The sequence below is a fragment of the Armigeres subalbatus genome, chromosome 3 (assembly GCF_024139115.2).
Source record: "Armigeres subalbatus isolate Guangzhou_Male chromosome 3, GZ_Asu_2, whole genome shotgun sequence".
NCBI classification, from domain to species: Eukaryota; Metazoa; Arthropoda; class Insecta; order Diptera; family Culicidae; genus Armigeres; species Armigeres subalbatus.
In genome coordinates, this window is record NC_085141.1 from 415672190 (window position 1) to 415688031 (window position 15842).

Consider the following 15842-nt stretch of genomic DNA (forward strand, 5'->3'; position numbering starts at 1 on the left):
TTTGATAGTGAAATTCAAGACCTTATTGGGCTCCAAATTTGTTGAACAAGTGATATTTGAGATCCTCCTTTGAAGACCTTTTTAACAATGTAAAGTTTATTCAAGAATTTTGAATATGAAATTTTCGAACTTATGGCTTAGTAAATAGAATTTCAGCCAAAGCTATACCATTCGAAGGTTTAAGAATAACGTTCAATGTTCTACGATAATCCCATTACCTAATCCGACGTCCATAACAACAAACGCATCGTCTAGACGCTACCAAGATGCATCAATGACGACGTCCTTTCGACGCGAAGTGGAGCATTGCTACAAAATAAAACAAAACGTCTTGCTGAGTTGATCGAGCCCGCGCGCGCACTTTGCTTGGCTTAGTCCAATTCATTCAAACTCGAACTTCACTTTAATTTTTTGACATTATTTTCGTTCATTTTGACCTGAAAATTGTTTTAGGTGTTTGGACTAATTTTGCAGATTCTGCCAATATCTGCAGAATAGTTCTAGCAAACATTAAAGATCATTCCTAGATAACCCGCAACAAAGCACATATGCAATCATTATATGAACTTCCCCAAACCCAATGGTACAACTTTCCTTCAATTATGACCCATAGCGGCTTCAGAAATGACCACCAAAATCACGACATGAATGAAATTTTCCTAAACGGCTAATCAAGCCACCGCCCTGAGCATTGTGATCGCGATCTTTTCCATTGCGCGGCGGGGTTAGGCAGTCACAAATCACAACAACAGGTCAACGGAAGGAAAGCTATTGCCGCTGCAAGTGGTTGGAAAGAAGGGGTCTGTTCCGCAGAAAAACGTGAACGGCTCACGATTTTCAGAAATGTAGGTATTTCAGGAGGATAGATAAGACCTGCATCTTCTGTAATTGTCTTTTTTTGTTATTTTATATACCGGTTTCAATTAAAAGCCACCTGTTTTACATAAAAATCAAAATAAAGGAAGGTAGAACCCAAATATGATTTCTTCTCCAGACATACATATGTTTGTTTTGTTATCACAAGAAACGAGTTTCTTGTATATCTCACTAAAAAGGGTCTTACGCTTACAGTTCAAGTCTTAAAACCATCGAAACAGCAATTCAAGTATGTTTTGTTATACAAAAATCAATTTAAATAAAATAAACAAGACCGGAAAAATCGTTGAATTTTTTTTATCGAAATTCGGTAATTAATTTGCTGAACTTTTGTCAATAATTAACCGATTTTTTTACCGAGGTCTCGGTATAATTTGCTGAAAACTTATTGAAAATTTTACCGGGATTCGTCTAAATAATTGTCCTGATCACAGCTGTTGGATTTTCGGTAATCGTTAAATTTTCAATTATAAGTATGCGAGTTGGCCCGCGTCCCAATCATCTACCTACTCTCAGTTTTCTCAACTCAACAACGAACAGCTGTGATTCGGTACGTCATCGCATCACTGCAAGCCAACGAGGGAATCCCTCAAAGCGGTTAGTGATAGTGGAGCGCGCAAGTCATTTATTTCAGAAAATAAGATCAGTTTTTTAGATCTTGCCGTAATAGTTTCGAACTGATATTTTATCATTGAACCTGTGTAACTACTATCCTTAACTTTGTCCAATAAAATCTTCTAAATATCATCATTTTAGTGATTCTTAGATGACCCCCCAAAAACAAAACACTGTTGCATTCTGCCTAATTCAAGGAGTCGAAAGGCCCAAATCTCGTTAAAATCGGTCCACCAGAGGCTTCACAAATCGTCCCCAAACACAACAAGTGAATGAAATCCCACGCCCCATCATCAGAATGAGCCATTCGTCATCGTCGTCGCCTCCGTCGTCAATCAAAGACAAAGTCGCCGCACGCTTCTCTCGAGTACCGGTAGCTACTTCGTCATCACATCGTACCTAGTACGGTGATCGTCTTACGAGTCGCGACGGTTCTCAAGATACACACAGTCGGAATGAATGCATGTGCAGCGCTGACATTGCACTTGAACCGGTTAAATTAAACAAATTGCTTTCGCTAGGATGTTGCTAGTTCCGAATATCCGCGGCGTAAGGCGTCGTACACAAATTACGTAACGTATTAGCATATATGATCATTTCTAACGATCCATACAGTAGCGCTTTGATGTTTATTAGATGAAACATTACAAATGTAGAGAAGATGATTTAAGCGTTACGCAATTTGTATTCGATGCCTAAAATACACGATCCTAACAAGTTTACTGGCGCATATAAGATATCTAAATTCGTTGAACGCCACTCAGGCACTTAAGTCGTGATTGTTGTGCCCTAGAGGTGAGAATATTTTAAAATTGTCCATAGCGGATGTAATCCAACTCCCGCAAAAAAAAGAGGCCACTGATAAGAACCAGCGGGCACAAAAGCGACTAATACGAGCATAGCGACGCGAACAGTACGTGCGCAAAATCACTAACACTCGACCATTGTTGTACAATGATAAGAGTTCTGCCGGTCATGATGATTGTGCAAAAATGTGCATAATATATGATCCAATTTTGCAATCAAACAATCAAGGAGTGTGCCGTGTGCAAAAATCTTCCATTGAAGTACAACCAAAGCTAAGCTGTTTAGAATTGAAAATTGGCAAATCAAATTCATACAAGGTTGCCTTATAGCCTATTCAGATTACGCCATTTATGACAATAAATAGCATGTTGAAGAGTAGCTTGATGCCAGTTTCGATACCTTCAATTTTCTTTCTCATATTTAACACGATAATTATTATAATAAATGGCGTAATCTGAATAGGCTTTTAGTCCGTTAACAGAAATTTCGATGAATAAACCATGACTTAAATTGACAAATTGCTAGTTCGAAAAAAAGAAGATTTTTTTTCATTCTTTACTAAGGTGTTTTTTAACATAAGATTAAGTTCAAAACCGCGATGAGAAGAAAGGAGATTGAATAATTCGTGAAGCTTGAAGCTTGTTGCACTCGAAAAAAATTAAAAATTGGAAAAAAATAATCATAATATATTCCTGAGCACTGATGGAGTTAAGCTGGGACACGTGACCCACCAAATCGAATGTTTCCCCTGAAATTGAATTATCCTCCCAAAAAGCTTGGAAGCATCCTTTCGAAAGACTCGGAAGGCTCCTTTCAAGCAAATCGAAAGCCTCCTTCCAAGAGGCTCGGAAACCTCCTTTCAAGAGGCTCGAAAGCCTCCTTTCAAGAGGCTCGAAAGCCTCCTTCCAAGAGGCTCGAAAGCCTCCTTCCAAGAGGCTCGAAAGCCTCCTTCCAAGAGGCTCGGAAGCCTCCTTCCAAGAGGCTCGGAAGCCTCCTTCCAAGAGGCTCGGAAGCCTCCTTCCAAGAGGCTCGGAAGCCTCCTTCCAAGAGGCTCGGAAGCCCCCTTCCAAGAGGCTCGGAAGCCCCCTTCCAAGAGGCTCGGAAGCCTCCTTCCAAGAGGTTCGGCAGCCTACTTCCAAAATGCTCGGATGTCTCCTTTCAAGCGGCTCGGAACCTCCTTTCAAGAGAGTCAGAACCCTCCTTCCAAGATGCTCGGAAGCCTTATTTCAAGAGGCTTGGAAGCCTCCTTTCAGGAAGCTCCTTCCAGGAGGGTCGGAAACCTCCTTCCAAGAGGCTTGGAAGCCTCCTTCTAAGAGGCTTGGAAGCCTCCTTCCAAGAAGCTTGGAAGCCTACTTCCAAGAAGCTTGGAAGCCTACTTCCAAGAAGCTTGGAAGCCTACTTCCAAGAAGCTTGGAAGCCTACTTCCAAGAAGCTTGGAAGCCTACTTCCAAGAAGCTTGGAAGCCTCCTTCCGAGAAGCTTGGAAGCCTCCTTCCAAGAAGCTTGGAAGCCTCCTTCCAAGAAGCTTGGAAGCCTCCTTCCAAGAAGCTTGGAAGCCTTCTTCCAAGAAGCTTGGAAGCCTTCTTCCAAGAGGCTCGGAAGCCTTCTTCCAAGAGGCTCGGAAGCCTCCTTTCAAGAGGCTCGGAAGCCTCCTTTCAAGAGGCTCGGAAGCCTCCTTCCAAGAGGCTTGGAAGCCTCCTTTCAAGAGGCTCGGAAGCCTCCTTCCAAGAGGCTCGGAAGCCTCCTTCCAAGAGGCTCGGAAGCCTCCTTCCAAGAGGCTCGGAAGCCTCCTTCCAAGAGGCTCGGAAGCCTCCTTCCAAGAGGAGGGGAAGCCTCCTTCCAAGAGGAGTGGAAGCCTCCTTCCAAGACGCGCGGAAGCCTCCTTCCAAGACGCGCGGAAGCCTCCTTCTAAGAGGCTTGGAAGCCTTCTTCCAAGAGGCTCGGAAGCCTCCTTCCAAGAGGCTCGGAAGCCTCCTTCCAAGAGGCTCGGAAGCCTCCTTCCAAGAGGCTCGGAAGCCTCCTTCCAAGAGGCTCGGAAGCCTCCTTCCAAGAGGCTCGGAAGCCTCCTCCCAAGAGGCTCGGAAGCCTCCTTCCAAGAGGCTCGGAAGCCTCCTTCCAAGAGGCTCGGAAGCCTCCTTCCAAGAGGCTCGGAAGCCTCCTTCCAAGAGGCTCGGAAGCCTCCTTCCAAGAGGCTCGGAAGCCTCCTTTCAAGAGGCTCGGAAGCCTCCTTCCAAGAGGAGTGGAAGCCTCCTTCCAAGAGGAGTGGAAGCCTCCTTCCAAGACGCGCGGAAGCCTCCTTCCAAGACGCGCGGAAGCCTCCTTCCAAGCGGCGCGGAAGCCTCCTTCCAAGAGGCTCGGAAGCCTCCTTCCAAGAGACGCGGAACCCTCCTTCCTAGAGGCGCGGAAGCCTCCTTCCAAGAGGCGCGGAAGCCTCCTTCCAAGAGGCGCGGAAGCCTCCTTCCAAGAGGCGCGGAAGCCTCCTTCCAAGAGGCTCGGAAGCCTCCTTCCAAGAGGGGCGGAAGCCTCCTTCCAAGAGGCGCGGAAGCCTCCGTCCAAGAGGCGCGGAAGCCTCCTTCCGAGAGAAGCGGAAGCCTCCTTCCAAGAGGCTCGAAAGCCTCCTTCCAAGAGGCTCGGAAGCCTCCTTCCAAGAGGCTCGGAAGCCTCCTTCCAAGAGGCTCGGAAGCCTCCTTGCAGGGGGCGCGGGTAGCTCCTTGCAGGCGGCGCGGCAGCCTCCTTCCAAGAGGCTCGGAAGCCTCCTTCCAAGAGGCTCGGAAGCCTCCTTCCAAGGGGCTCGGAAGCATCCTTCCAAGAGGCTCGGAAGCCTCCTTCCAAGAGGCTCGGCAGCCTCCTTCCAAAATGCTCGAAAGCCTCCTTCCAAGAGGCTCGGAAGGCTCCTTCCAAGCAGCTCGGAAGCCTCCTTTCAAGAGGCTCGGAAACCTCCTTCCAAAATGCTCGGAAGCCTCCTTTCAAGAGGCTCGGAAGCCTCCTTCCAAGAGGCTCGGAAGCTTCCTTCCAAGAGACTCGGAATCCCCCTTCCAAGAGGCCCGGAAATCTCCTCCCAAAAGGCTTGGAAGCCTTCTTCCAAAAGATTCGGAAGCCTTCTTCCAAGAGACTCGGAAACTTCTTTCCAAAAGGCTCAGAAACCTCCTTCCAAGAGGCTTGGACGACTCCTGCCAAGAGTCTCGGAAGCCTCCTTGCAAGAGTCTCGGAAGCCTCCTTTCAAGAGGTTCGGAAGCCTCCTTCCAAGAGACTCGGAAGTCTCCTTCCAAGAGGCTTGGAATCCTCCTTCCAAGAGGCTCGGAAGCCTACTTCCAAGAGGCTCGGAAGCCTCCTTCCAAGAGGCTCGGAAGCCTCCTTCCAAGAGGCTCGGAAGCATCCTTCCAAGGGGTTCGGAAGCCTCGTTTTGAGAGGCTTGGAAGCCTCCTTTTGAGAGGCTCGAAAGCCTCCTTCCTAAATGCTCGGAAGCCTCCTTCCAAGAGGCTCGGAAGCTTCTTTCCAAGAGACTCGGAATCCCCCTTCCAAGAGGCCCGGAAATCTTCTCCCAAAAGGCTTGAAAGCCTTCTTCCAAAAGATTCGGAAGCCTTCTTCCAAGAGGCTCGGAAGCCTCCTCCCAAAAGGCTCAGAAACCTCCTTCCAAGAGGCCTGGACGCCTCCTGCCAAGAGTCTCGGAATCCTCGTTTCAAGAGCCTCGGAACCCTCGTTTCAAGAGGCTTGGAAGCATCCTTCCAAGAGGCTCGGAAGCCTCCTTCCAAGAGGCTCGGAAGCCTCCTTTCAAGAGGCTCGGAAGCCTCCTTTCAAGAGGCTCGGAAGCCTGCTTTCAAGAGGCTCGGAAGCCTCCTTTCAAGAGGCTCGGAAGTGTGGTGATCTACCACTACATTGTCCTTTACCAACTACCCGCCGAGGTAGTTTAGGATGATAAAAACAGGCAGCTCATCGACGGGTAAATAATTATGAATATTTACCTCTCGATAGTTACCTGACAATGTATATATAGCACGTAATTAGAATTAATAAATTAGAGTTAAGGTAGAGCTTGTTCTTCTCTCCACCGACCATATCACATTCCCTAGGAGCTGGAGATGGCTGAGGCCACTCCAGAGAGGACTCGGCTCGCTTCAGAAGCCTCCTTTCAAGAGGCTCGGAAGCCTCCTTTCAAGAGGCTCGGAAGCCTCCTTTCAAGAGGCTCGGAAGCCTCCTTTCAAGAGGCTCGGAAGCCTCCTTTCAAGAGGCTCGGAAGCCTCCTCCAAGAGGCTAGGAAGCCTCCTTCCAAGAGGCTCAGAAGCCTCCTTCAAGAGGCTCGGAAGCTTCCTTCCAAGAGGCTCGGAAGCCTCCTAAATTGATTGGTGTAGAAGAAACTTCATTTTGTTGTTATTTTTGGCTAGATTCGTGGCTGTTTTCTGGAATCTTCTCAATAGCACTGCTACGAAAAGACTCGGAAGCCTCATTTCAAAAGGCTTGGAATCCTCCTTCAGAAGCCTCATTTCAAGATGCTCAGAAACCTCCTTGCAAAAGGCTCGCAAGGCTCCTTCCAAAACGCTCGGAAACCTCATACCAAAAGACTCGGAAGCCTTATTTCAAAAGGCTTGGGAGCCTGCTTCAAAGAGGCTCGGAAACCTCCTTTCAAAAGGCTTGGAAGCCTCCTACCAAAAGGCTTGGAATCCTCCTTCGGAGAAGGAGAAGCTCAGAAACCTCATATCAAGAGGGTCGGGAGCCTCATTTCAAGAGGCTGCTTCCTTCTAAAAGGCTCAGAAGCCTCCTATCAAAAGTCTCGGAAGCCTCCTATCAAAAGACTCGGAAGCCTCATTTCAAAAGACTTGGAAACCTCCTTCCAAGAGGCTCAGAAGCTTCCTTTCAAGAGGTTCGGAAGCCTCCTTCCAAGAAGCTCGGAAGCCTCCTTCCAAGAGGCTCGGACGCCTCCTTCCAAAAGGCTCGGAAGGCTCTTTTTAAGCTCGGAAGGCTCCTTTCAAGAGGCTCGGAAGGCTCCTTTCAAGCAGCTCGGAACCCTTCTTTCAAGAGGCTCGGAAACCTCCTTTCAAGAGCCTCGGAAGCCTCTTTTTATGCGACTCGGATAGCTCCTTTCAAGCAGCTCGAAATTCTTCTTTCAAGTTACTCGAAAGCCTCCTTCTAAGAAGCTCAGAAGCCTCATATAGTTCTGAATTTCTTGTTGGATGCCTGATATATCAATAGAATTTTAATTAGAAAGTTTCACGGAATTACGAAGATTTCAAATAACTTTTTGAAAATCCGTACATTCCAATTGTTTTCAAATTACTTTTTAATGCATCTTATGAGTTACGCTTATTTTTTCATTTATACTGAAAAATTAGGGAGTATCTCAATGAATTGAAAAGTTCGAAGGGGTACCTCTAGAGAGAAAGAACTTCCGAAAAAAAATATACTTTCCAAAGCAATTTCGAAAGAAAACTCCGAAGGATTTCTCCTAAAGTAATTTTTGAAGGTTCCTAAAACAATTCCTGTATGTACTCCTGAAGAAATTTCTAAAGGAATCCCTAGAAGATTTATGAAAGGAATTTCCACATCAAATCCCTAATCAATTTCTGTAAGAATTTCTTTGGAAATTCTTCCAAGAATTCTTTCGGAATTTCCTCCAAGGATTAATCCAGAAAATCCCCCAGAAATTACTTCAGACATTATAAGAAAATTTCGAATTATTTTAGAAACTTCGTTGGAAAAACATTTGGAAATTCTTTCATTAGGTTTTCTTAAGGAACGCCTTTGAAAATTCCGTTGGGACTTTCTTCGGGAATTGATTTGGTGATTTTTTTTCCGGATATATTTTAGGAATTCTTTCGGTAATTTCTAAAGAAATCCCATCGGAATTTCTTCAGAACTGCCTCGAAAAGTTCTTTCAAAAATTCTTTTAGAGATTCTTTCGATCATATACCTCTGGAAATCCTTGAAAATTTCCTCCAAAAATTCCATTATTCTTTAATTATTTTCTAGAAGAATTTTTTCAGCAACATTTCCGGAATAATTCCGAAGGAATTCCGGAAGAAATTAACAAAATCCTTTCGGGAGGTTGAAGGGGGAACTTGGAGAATTTTATGAATTATTTCTGGAGGAGTTTCCGAAAGAATTTCTGGAAGATTTTCTGGAGATATTTTAGAAGAAACTCCTGGAGAAATTTAAAAATTCGTGAAGGAATTTCCAAAGAGCAACCTAAATAGATTTTCAAAAAAAAAATCCTATACGAATTAATCGGGGTCTCTATCGCAAGGCTACGAGCAAAGGAGTAGGATTGTCAACCCGGAGATGGCGAGTTCGATTCTCGGTCCAGTCTAGGATGTTTTCGGGTGGGAAACATTCTCGACAGTAACAAGGAATTGTAGAAAGAATTTCCTTAAGAATAATAAAAACAATCCCCAAAAGAATTGGTAATGGAATTTCCAAACAAATACCTACCTATTGAAAATTTCGAATAAATTTCTAGAATTTGTCGGTAATTCCTTCGTAAATTACATCAGGAACTTATACAGTGTAAAAGTTTCTTCAGGAATTTCTGAAGGAATTCCTTTGGGAACTATTTTAGGATTTACTATTTTAGGAGTTTTTTCAAAAATCCGGACATTAGTAAAATAAAACTCTGTTTTGAATCTGCAATTAAAACATCATGCTAAAAATATCGGGATTGCAGTCAGTCATCATCATTGGGTATTCAGATCAAGAGTTGCTTCGGAAGTTTTTTAGAAATTTCTTAAAGTATTCATCCAAATGATCGTTCATGAATTTATCCAAAAGTTCGTTTGGAAAATTCTCCAAACATTTTTTCGTAAAAAATAACCCCAGGAATTAACTCGGTTAGTCATCCAGGAATTCTTTCAGGGATACCTTCAAAAATTCCTTCAAGAATACCATCGTAAATTTTTCTAAGTAATCCATCGAAAATTCCTCCCGTGATTCATCTAAAAACTCCACCGTAAATGATTCTAGAAATTCCTTCAGAAATTCTTTAAGAAATTGTTTCGATGTTGCTTTGATGTTGAGGAATCGCTGATTACTTAGCTTGACATCCTTTTGGTTGTTTTAACGGTTAAAATAACAAAATATACAGCAGAAAAATCTTAATACTGTGACATCAAATTGAAAACTATTTCTGGTGTTGATGAGATCAAATTGAAAACTGATTTTGATACTGGTTTTTGATAACGAAATAAGTAATTAGTTTAATACCCCGAGCAAAGTCTGACAACAAATGAGGGCAAATAAAAAAAACTCTGGACCAGTTTAAATAATTTAGAAATCATCAGCAAACTGAAATCAAAATAAGTACATAATCAATCATAGAGATCCAAATTTAAAAACAAATTATGATTTCAATTTAATGTTGATATTAAAATATGTTTCCTATTTGTCCTCATTATCGGAGTAATTCCTCCAAACATTTTCTGAAGAAATTTCTAAAAGAACTCGTAAAGGAATTTCCACAAAAATATTCGAAATTTTCTTAGAATTCTTTTTTTGAATTTTCAAAGGAATGTCTTGAGGTATTTCCAAAGGATTTTTTGAATTTTCTGGAGAAATTCTTGGAAGAAATTCTTATAGGAATGCTTAAAGAAATTCTTGGAGAAATTTGGGAATATCGGAAATTCCTTCCGAGGTTCCTCCGGAAATTCCGTGAGAAAACTCTAAGGAATATCTGAAATTTTGTCCTAGAATGTGGAAAAGAATTGTCGGTGGAAATTTCCGAAATTAGCGGAGAAATTCTCGAGAGAATAGAATTCCCGATAGTATCCAAAGGAAATCCTGAAATAATTTTCGAATGAGTTCCTGAAGAAATTTCTGGAATGATTCATGAAACTTTGTGGAATATCTTGGAGGTATTCCCTGAACAATTATTTAAGATATTTACGAAAAATGTCAGAAGCAAATTCCCAAAGCATTCTTCAGAACATTAAATAATGCATCTGCTGCTGCCGAATATTTCAGCTAATATTTTCGGCAATTTTGAGAAAATCAATTAGATTTTCATACTAAATGCTTATCACAAACTATATCGTTAAATTTCCTCCATGCATACTTTCTTCGATATCTATAAATATACCGTCATAGATGTAATATTTTTGACAAAAAAAAACATTTTTTTTTGACAATGAAAAAATCACTTCAAAGAGATCAATTCTTTATAATTTTCGACAGACTTTTACATTCCGGACTCTGTTACACTCCATACAAAAAGAAATGAAATTGAATAAAATATGTTTTTAATGGGAAGGGGGGCTTTGTGAAATTCAGAAATTCTGTTACGTAGTTAGTGTACCACCCCTTATGAATGCTTATCTTTTTTAGCTTCGTGTCTAAATAAGCGCAGATAGATTCCGTCAGCATCGCTGTAAAATGTACAATACCATCAACAAAATTACGCTTATTAGATATACATTTACAACACGGAGGAACCTGTAGGCATTATGTCATCAAATTGATAGAACAAAAGTTCAGCATAAGAAAACTAATTAAATAATTTCAAGCAATTCAAGGATGTATATTTCATTCTTTAAGTAATAATAACAATGTCTATCAACTAAAGCCGCCATTAGACTATTTTCCGGTGACTACTTAACCTATTTACATAAGCCTAGCCCTATCACAATTTATATGACAACATTTTATAAAAACATTATCCACCATGCTAAACATTCGAATAAAAGCATTACCCCAATCTAGCTAAATACCCCCGGCGTCCACCCATGTATCCCCACTAACAGAAAATGCCACCACCCTCGTTTTCGCGCACATAATCCCGAACGTACTGCGCCTGATCGTTGCTCAGCCCCAACCGGTCGGTATCCTTATCGAACTGCTCCAGACCGCCAACGCCGATCAGGTATCCGTTCAACCGCGCTGCCACGTGCGATTTGGCGAGCAGCTCGGGCGTTAAACCAATGCTCTTTGCCAAATCGCGATGACCTTGGAGGCGATACTTTTGGTGGTAACTGGAAATACAAACAAAGAAACGAACATTAGGAAGTGGCTATGGGCGAAATTCCAACAGGCGCTAAAAAGTAGGAATGTCTTTAAACGTGATTCACTGAAACAGCTCTTCTACGATTCAATGACGTCAACGTAGAACGTGATTGAATTGCCAATTATAACTGTATTGTGAGTAGTTTGCGCGGCGGTTTGTTTAATATTAGTGAGCTATGCCGTTGCCGTAGCAACTGCAAACAGCTTCGCACTGTTCGAGAGTCTGAATGCGCGCGCGGCACGGCAGCTACCTATCATAAAGATTAATTTGCATAAAGATACTCACTCTTCGGCGGGATAGAACTGGCCAGCAGGAGCAATTTCGGTTATAATTTGCTCCGGAGCTCGCTTAATCTGCTCCTCGGCTCGACTTTCCTCCGAAATGCGGCGTTGCTCCTCATTGTGATACAGAACCAGCGACATGTACTGGCGCTTGATGCGGGTCGTCAGACCGTACTCGTGGTTGTTCCAGAACAGATCCAACAGATCAGAGAAGCTGATCACGTTCGGGTCGTAATGAATTTCAATCACCTCGGTGTGATCGCCCCTAATAATCAAAAGAGAAAATTGAACCAAAGTTATTAGTCACGAAAATAAGACTACTGCTTCGGGCACCACTTACATATTTTTGTACACGGGAGCTGAGGTAGTACCTCCGGAATACCCAACGCAAGTACGCAGAACGCCCTTGGTTGCACCGAACAACGCATCACACCCCCAGAAACATCCCATCCCGAAAGTAGCCTTCTCGAACGGAATGTTCACATGATGCAATAGCTGGGCTTCGACTTTCTCCACCTTCTCTGGGGCGAATAAATTGAGCTGGAGGAAGAAACAAGTTTCAATTAATTACTTCCAACGTGCATGCATTTTTTCAGATATGCAAACAACTTACCGTTGCAACCATTTTTGCAGTAGAGTTCTTGAAACTTGTAAACCGATAGAAAAAAAACCGAACTGTTCAAAAAAGTTCAACTTCAGGAAAAGTAGTTAATCTTTTACTTTCAAGAACTTGAAGTAGATTAAGTACCGTCGTACGAACCAGCTCCAATTTATACACGACTGGGACCGAGTTTGTCGGGCACAGCAATACGGGAGAGTTTGGGGTTGCGAGAGAATTGCGCTTTCTCGACAAAACTCTGAATAACATTCACTTACGTACACAACACAGTCTAAGATCTCTGAAAAGCATTCACGCTAGAAACTATATGAGCGTTGATAAGGACTATGCATTAGTTATATGTAGTTAGCTGAGGGGAAATCATGCATTCTCCTCAAGTTGGTTGAAATGTTGCATGAGAGTTTGGCTTGATCTAATTTGTTATGTTGAAATCCGAATTGTAGCATTCTTAAGCAGAAGGAAATATCTCATATTTGTAAAATGTATATACCTATTATTAACAGATAGAAATGTTATAAATGTGCCACGCTTAAGGTAATATAATATATAAGAAAAATATTGTGTCATATGATATATAAAATAATTTCGAGAACAAATTAAAACAACTTTGTTATACTCATTTGTTGTTTATTCATTTATACAGTTATTTACCAATTTGAAAAGGCGAAAAAGAAAAAACTTGATCCCCCATTAAGCAGAAAAAAATATCTAAAAAAAAATGTCTTCTTCTTGAATTTTTTGCCCGAAAATAATAAATTTAGGGAGCAAGAACAAGTAAGAAGTGTTTTTTTGTTTTTTTTTTTTTTTCATTTTTATATTTATTTCCATTCATCAATTTCAAAATTCTTCTAGACGATCTATTGCCCAATTCAGTTTTGTAACTGCTAAGATAAAGATGTTATAAGCTAGGGAGAAAGATTGTCGCTTCAGTACCTGTTTTTTGCCGAGTTTAAGAAATGGCTACGGGGTTTTATTTATTATAAATTCAGGAGCTATACTAGATTTTAATACTAGAAAATCTCTAAATTATTTATATAATAACCTTAATAATTTCGTGAAAACCGGGAAATTTGCATCGGAATTATATTGAATCAGAATTCAGCACGCACAGAGACTTGCCGGAGACCAAAGAATAATTTTTGAAACTTAAATAATTCGTTAAGGTTTCCAAAGCTTTTTCGAAATTCCAAAGGATAACTCAGATTCAAAACTAACAAAATCTTCAGAAAATATTTTGGTTGAAATCTTCAATTTCAAGTATTAATCGAAGCAGATGTCATGAGGAGAGTGAGCCTCATATTTTCTTATGTTCCAAACACAAAAAATATTTTTAAAAAAATAGCATTCTTTTCTCTTCATTAACTACGCGCATGATATTCGACGGGTACAGAAAAATTCACATATTTTAGGTTTTTCCCATTCTAGTACGATGTACTTTACGAAATCTGGATTTTGATGAAACCTGGGTTCAGGACCCTAACCCAGGATTTTGATCAAAATAGTTGAAAATAGTGACTTTTTGGGAGAAAAGGACTTGTGGAAATAGGCGGACTAGAGGGTAAAGGAGTACAGCAAGAATCAAATATGTGCGCGGGTCCGAAAATCGGCGGCGGCCTCTCCGGTTTCACGCCGAAAGCCTTTGTAGGCAGCGGTGGCGACGGCGTGGATCGACGTCGCAATTTTTTATTGTGTTCATTTGTTTGAATTTTTTAGGAGTTCTCCGGGAGTTTTGGCTGTAGTAGGCTGTAATATATGTAGACAATCCTAGTAGACTTTTATATGCGTAATAAATCACTTTGACTTTTGCACCGGATCTGAAAGGACGTCTTTTATTGAACGAGCCGATCCTTACATTGGCAAGGATTTAAACAAATGAATTTCACTGAATTGTGACTATTACATTTCGACGTAAAACTATTCCTTTCTCTAGGAAATTCCTCTGTTTTGAGCAGGAAAGTTCTTCTGAGTTTTTAAAAAAATATTTTGGAAAACTTTTAGTATTTCTAATGAATTACATACAGTGGTTGGTTTCCTACCTGGCACTGTCATGTCCATGCGCTATCATATATGCGCAAAATAGCCAGCGTAAGTTAACCGCCAGAAATTCGTTTGGAAAAAGACATCTGACGCGGATTTTCTCAACAGTAGGAACTATTCACGAAAAGATATTTGGTATCAGTCATGTAAGTGTCCGCTACTACGCCTACCAAATATTTTTTCGATTGAGATGCATATTTTCGAGATATTAAACATTAGATGCCTTTCGCCGACGGACCTACGACGAGACAGGAGGTTTGCGCAGGCCCAATAAGCCGACTTTGATAACAACCTAATGACATAGAAGATTATACGACTCGATACAATCGGCACCGACCTAGGCGACGAATAAAGGACCCCGGATGACTTCGCAGGCTGCGACAGGATAATCTACGATGAATTACATCCCCACAACTTCGAAGTCGTAGTGCTGCAGCAAAAAAAACGGGCATCGAGCGGCTACCACAGCTGTGGCACCACCAACGAGATGGGAACCGGCTTCATAGTTTTGGGCAAGGTGCGCCAACGCGTGATTGGGTGGCAGCCAATCAACAAAGAAATGCAAGCAAAGGATAAAAGGCCATTTCTTCAACTATAGCATCATCAACGTGCACTGCCCACACGAAGGGAGACCCGACGACGAGAAAGAAGCTTTTTATGCACATCTGGAGCAGACATACGATGCATGCCCACTGCGGGATGTCAAAATCGTCATCGGCGACATGAACGCTCAGGTAGGAAGGGAGGAAATGTATTGACCGGTCATCGGTCCGGATAGTCTGCATACCGAACGATTTTCGAACGACAACGGACAACGATGCATTTACTTTGCAGGGCCATAAGGGCACATGTAAATCACCTAATCAAGAAACGGAAAACCAAATCAACCACGTTCTAATCTACGGTAAATTCTTCTCCGACATCACGAACGTATGCACTTACCGCAGTGCGAATATTGAATCCGATCACTACCTCGAAGCAGTATGTCTGCGCTCAAAACTCTCGACGGTGTACAACACGCGTCGTAGTCGGACGCCGCGGCTTAACATTGGGCGGCTACAAGACGGTAGACTAGCCCAAAACTACGCGCAGCAGCTGGAAGTGGCACTCCCAACGGAAGAGCAGCTAGGCGCAGTGTCTTTTGAAGATAGCTGGAGAGATATTCGATCCGCCATTGGAAGCACCGAACCTGCTGCACTAGGCACGGTGCTCCCGGACCAGATGAACGACTGGTATGACGGCGAATGTGAGCAGTTAGTTAAGGAGAAGAATGCAGCATGGGTGAGATTGCTGCAATACAGCACGAGGGCGAACGAGGCTCGATACAAACGGGCGCGGATCAGACAAAACTCAATTTTTCGGAGGAAAAAGTGTCAGCAGGAAGATCGAGACCGTGAAGGAACGGACCAACTGTACCACGCTAATAACGCACGAATGTTCAGGACATACGACTTTCGGCTCCGTATCTCCAGCAAATCCAGGAGGAGATCGGCCGGCTGAAGTTTACCAAAGCGCTGATAATCCTGAAACGGTCATGCAGGCTCGCTCGTGCTGTGTAGCGAGTGATGTTTTTTCGTTAGTGTTGTAAAAAAAAAATACAACAGCGCGCGTACTCGAGTGTTAAG

At 42.4% G+C, this 15842-nt stretch overlaps 2 protein-coding genes across 2 annotated transcripts in view; one reads left to right on the top strand and one right to left on the bottom strand.

Moving 5' to 3' along the window:
• Positions 1-15842, top strand: part of LOC134227249 (uncharacterized) — a 133896-nt gene that overhangs the window by 15790 nt on the left and 102264 nt on the right. The window lies entirely within an intron of this gene.
• LOC134224253 (peptide methionine sulfoxide reductase-like) lies at positions 10777-12345 on the bottom strand. Its single transcript, XM_062703577.1, has 4 exons — positions 12175-12345; positions 11902-12101; positions 11566-11826; positions 10777-11248 (listed from the first exon to the last, which is right to left on the bottom strand). The coding sequence occupies exons 1-4, from the start codon at positions 12184-12186 to the stop codon at positions 11014-11016; spliced, it is 708 nt and encodes a 235-aa protein (XP_062559561.1). The 5' UTR covers positions 12187-12345; the 3' UTR covers positions 10777-11013.

Excerpts from the sequence above, each read along its gene's own strand:
- LOC134224253 (XM_062703577.1), bottom strand. Across the intron at positions 11,827-11,901 it reads GCTCCCGTGTACAAAAATAT|GGGCGATCACACCGAGGTGA; the intron begins GTAAGTGGTGCC and ends TTTGATTATTAG. Across the intron at positions 11,249-11,565 it reads CAGTTCTATCCCGCCGAAGA|TTACCACCAAAAGTATCGCC; the intron begins GTGAGTATCTTT and ends TTGTATTTCCAG.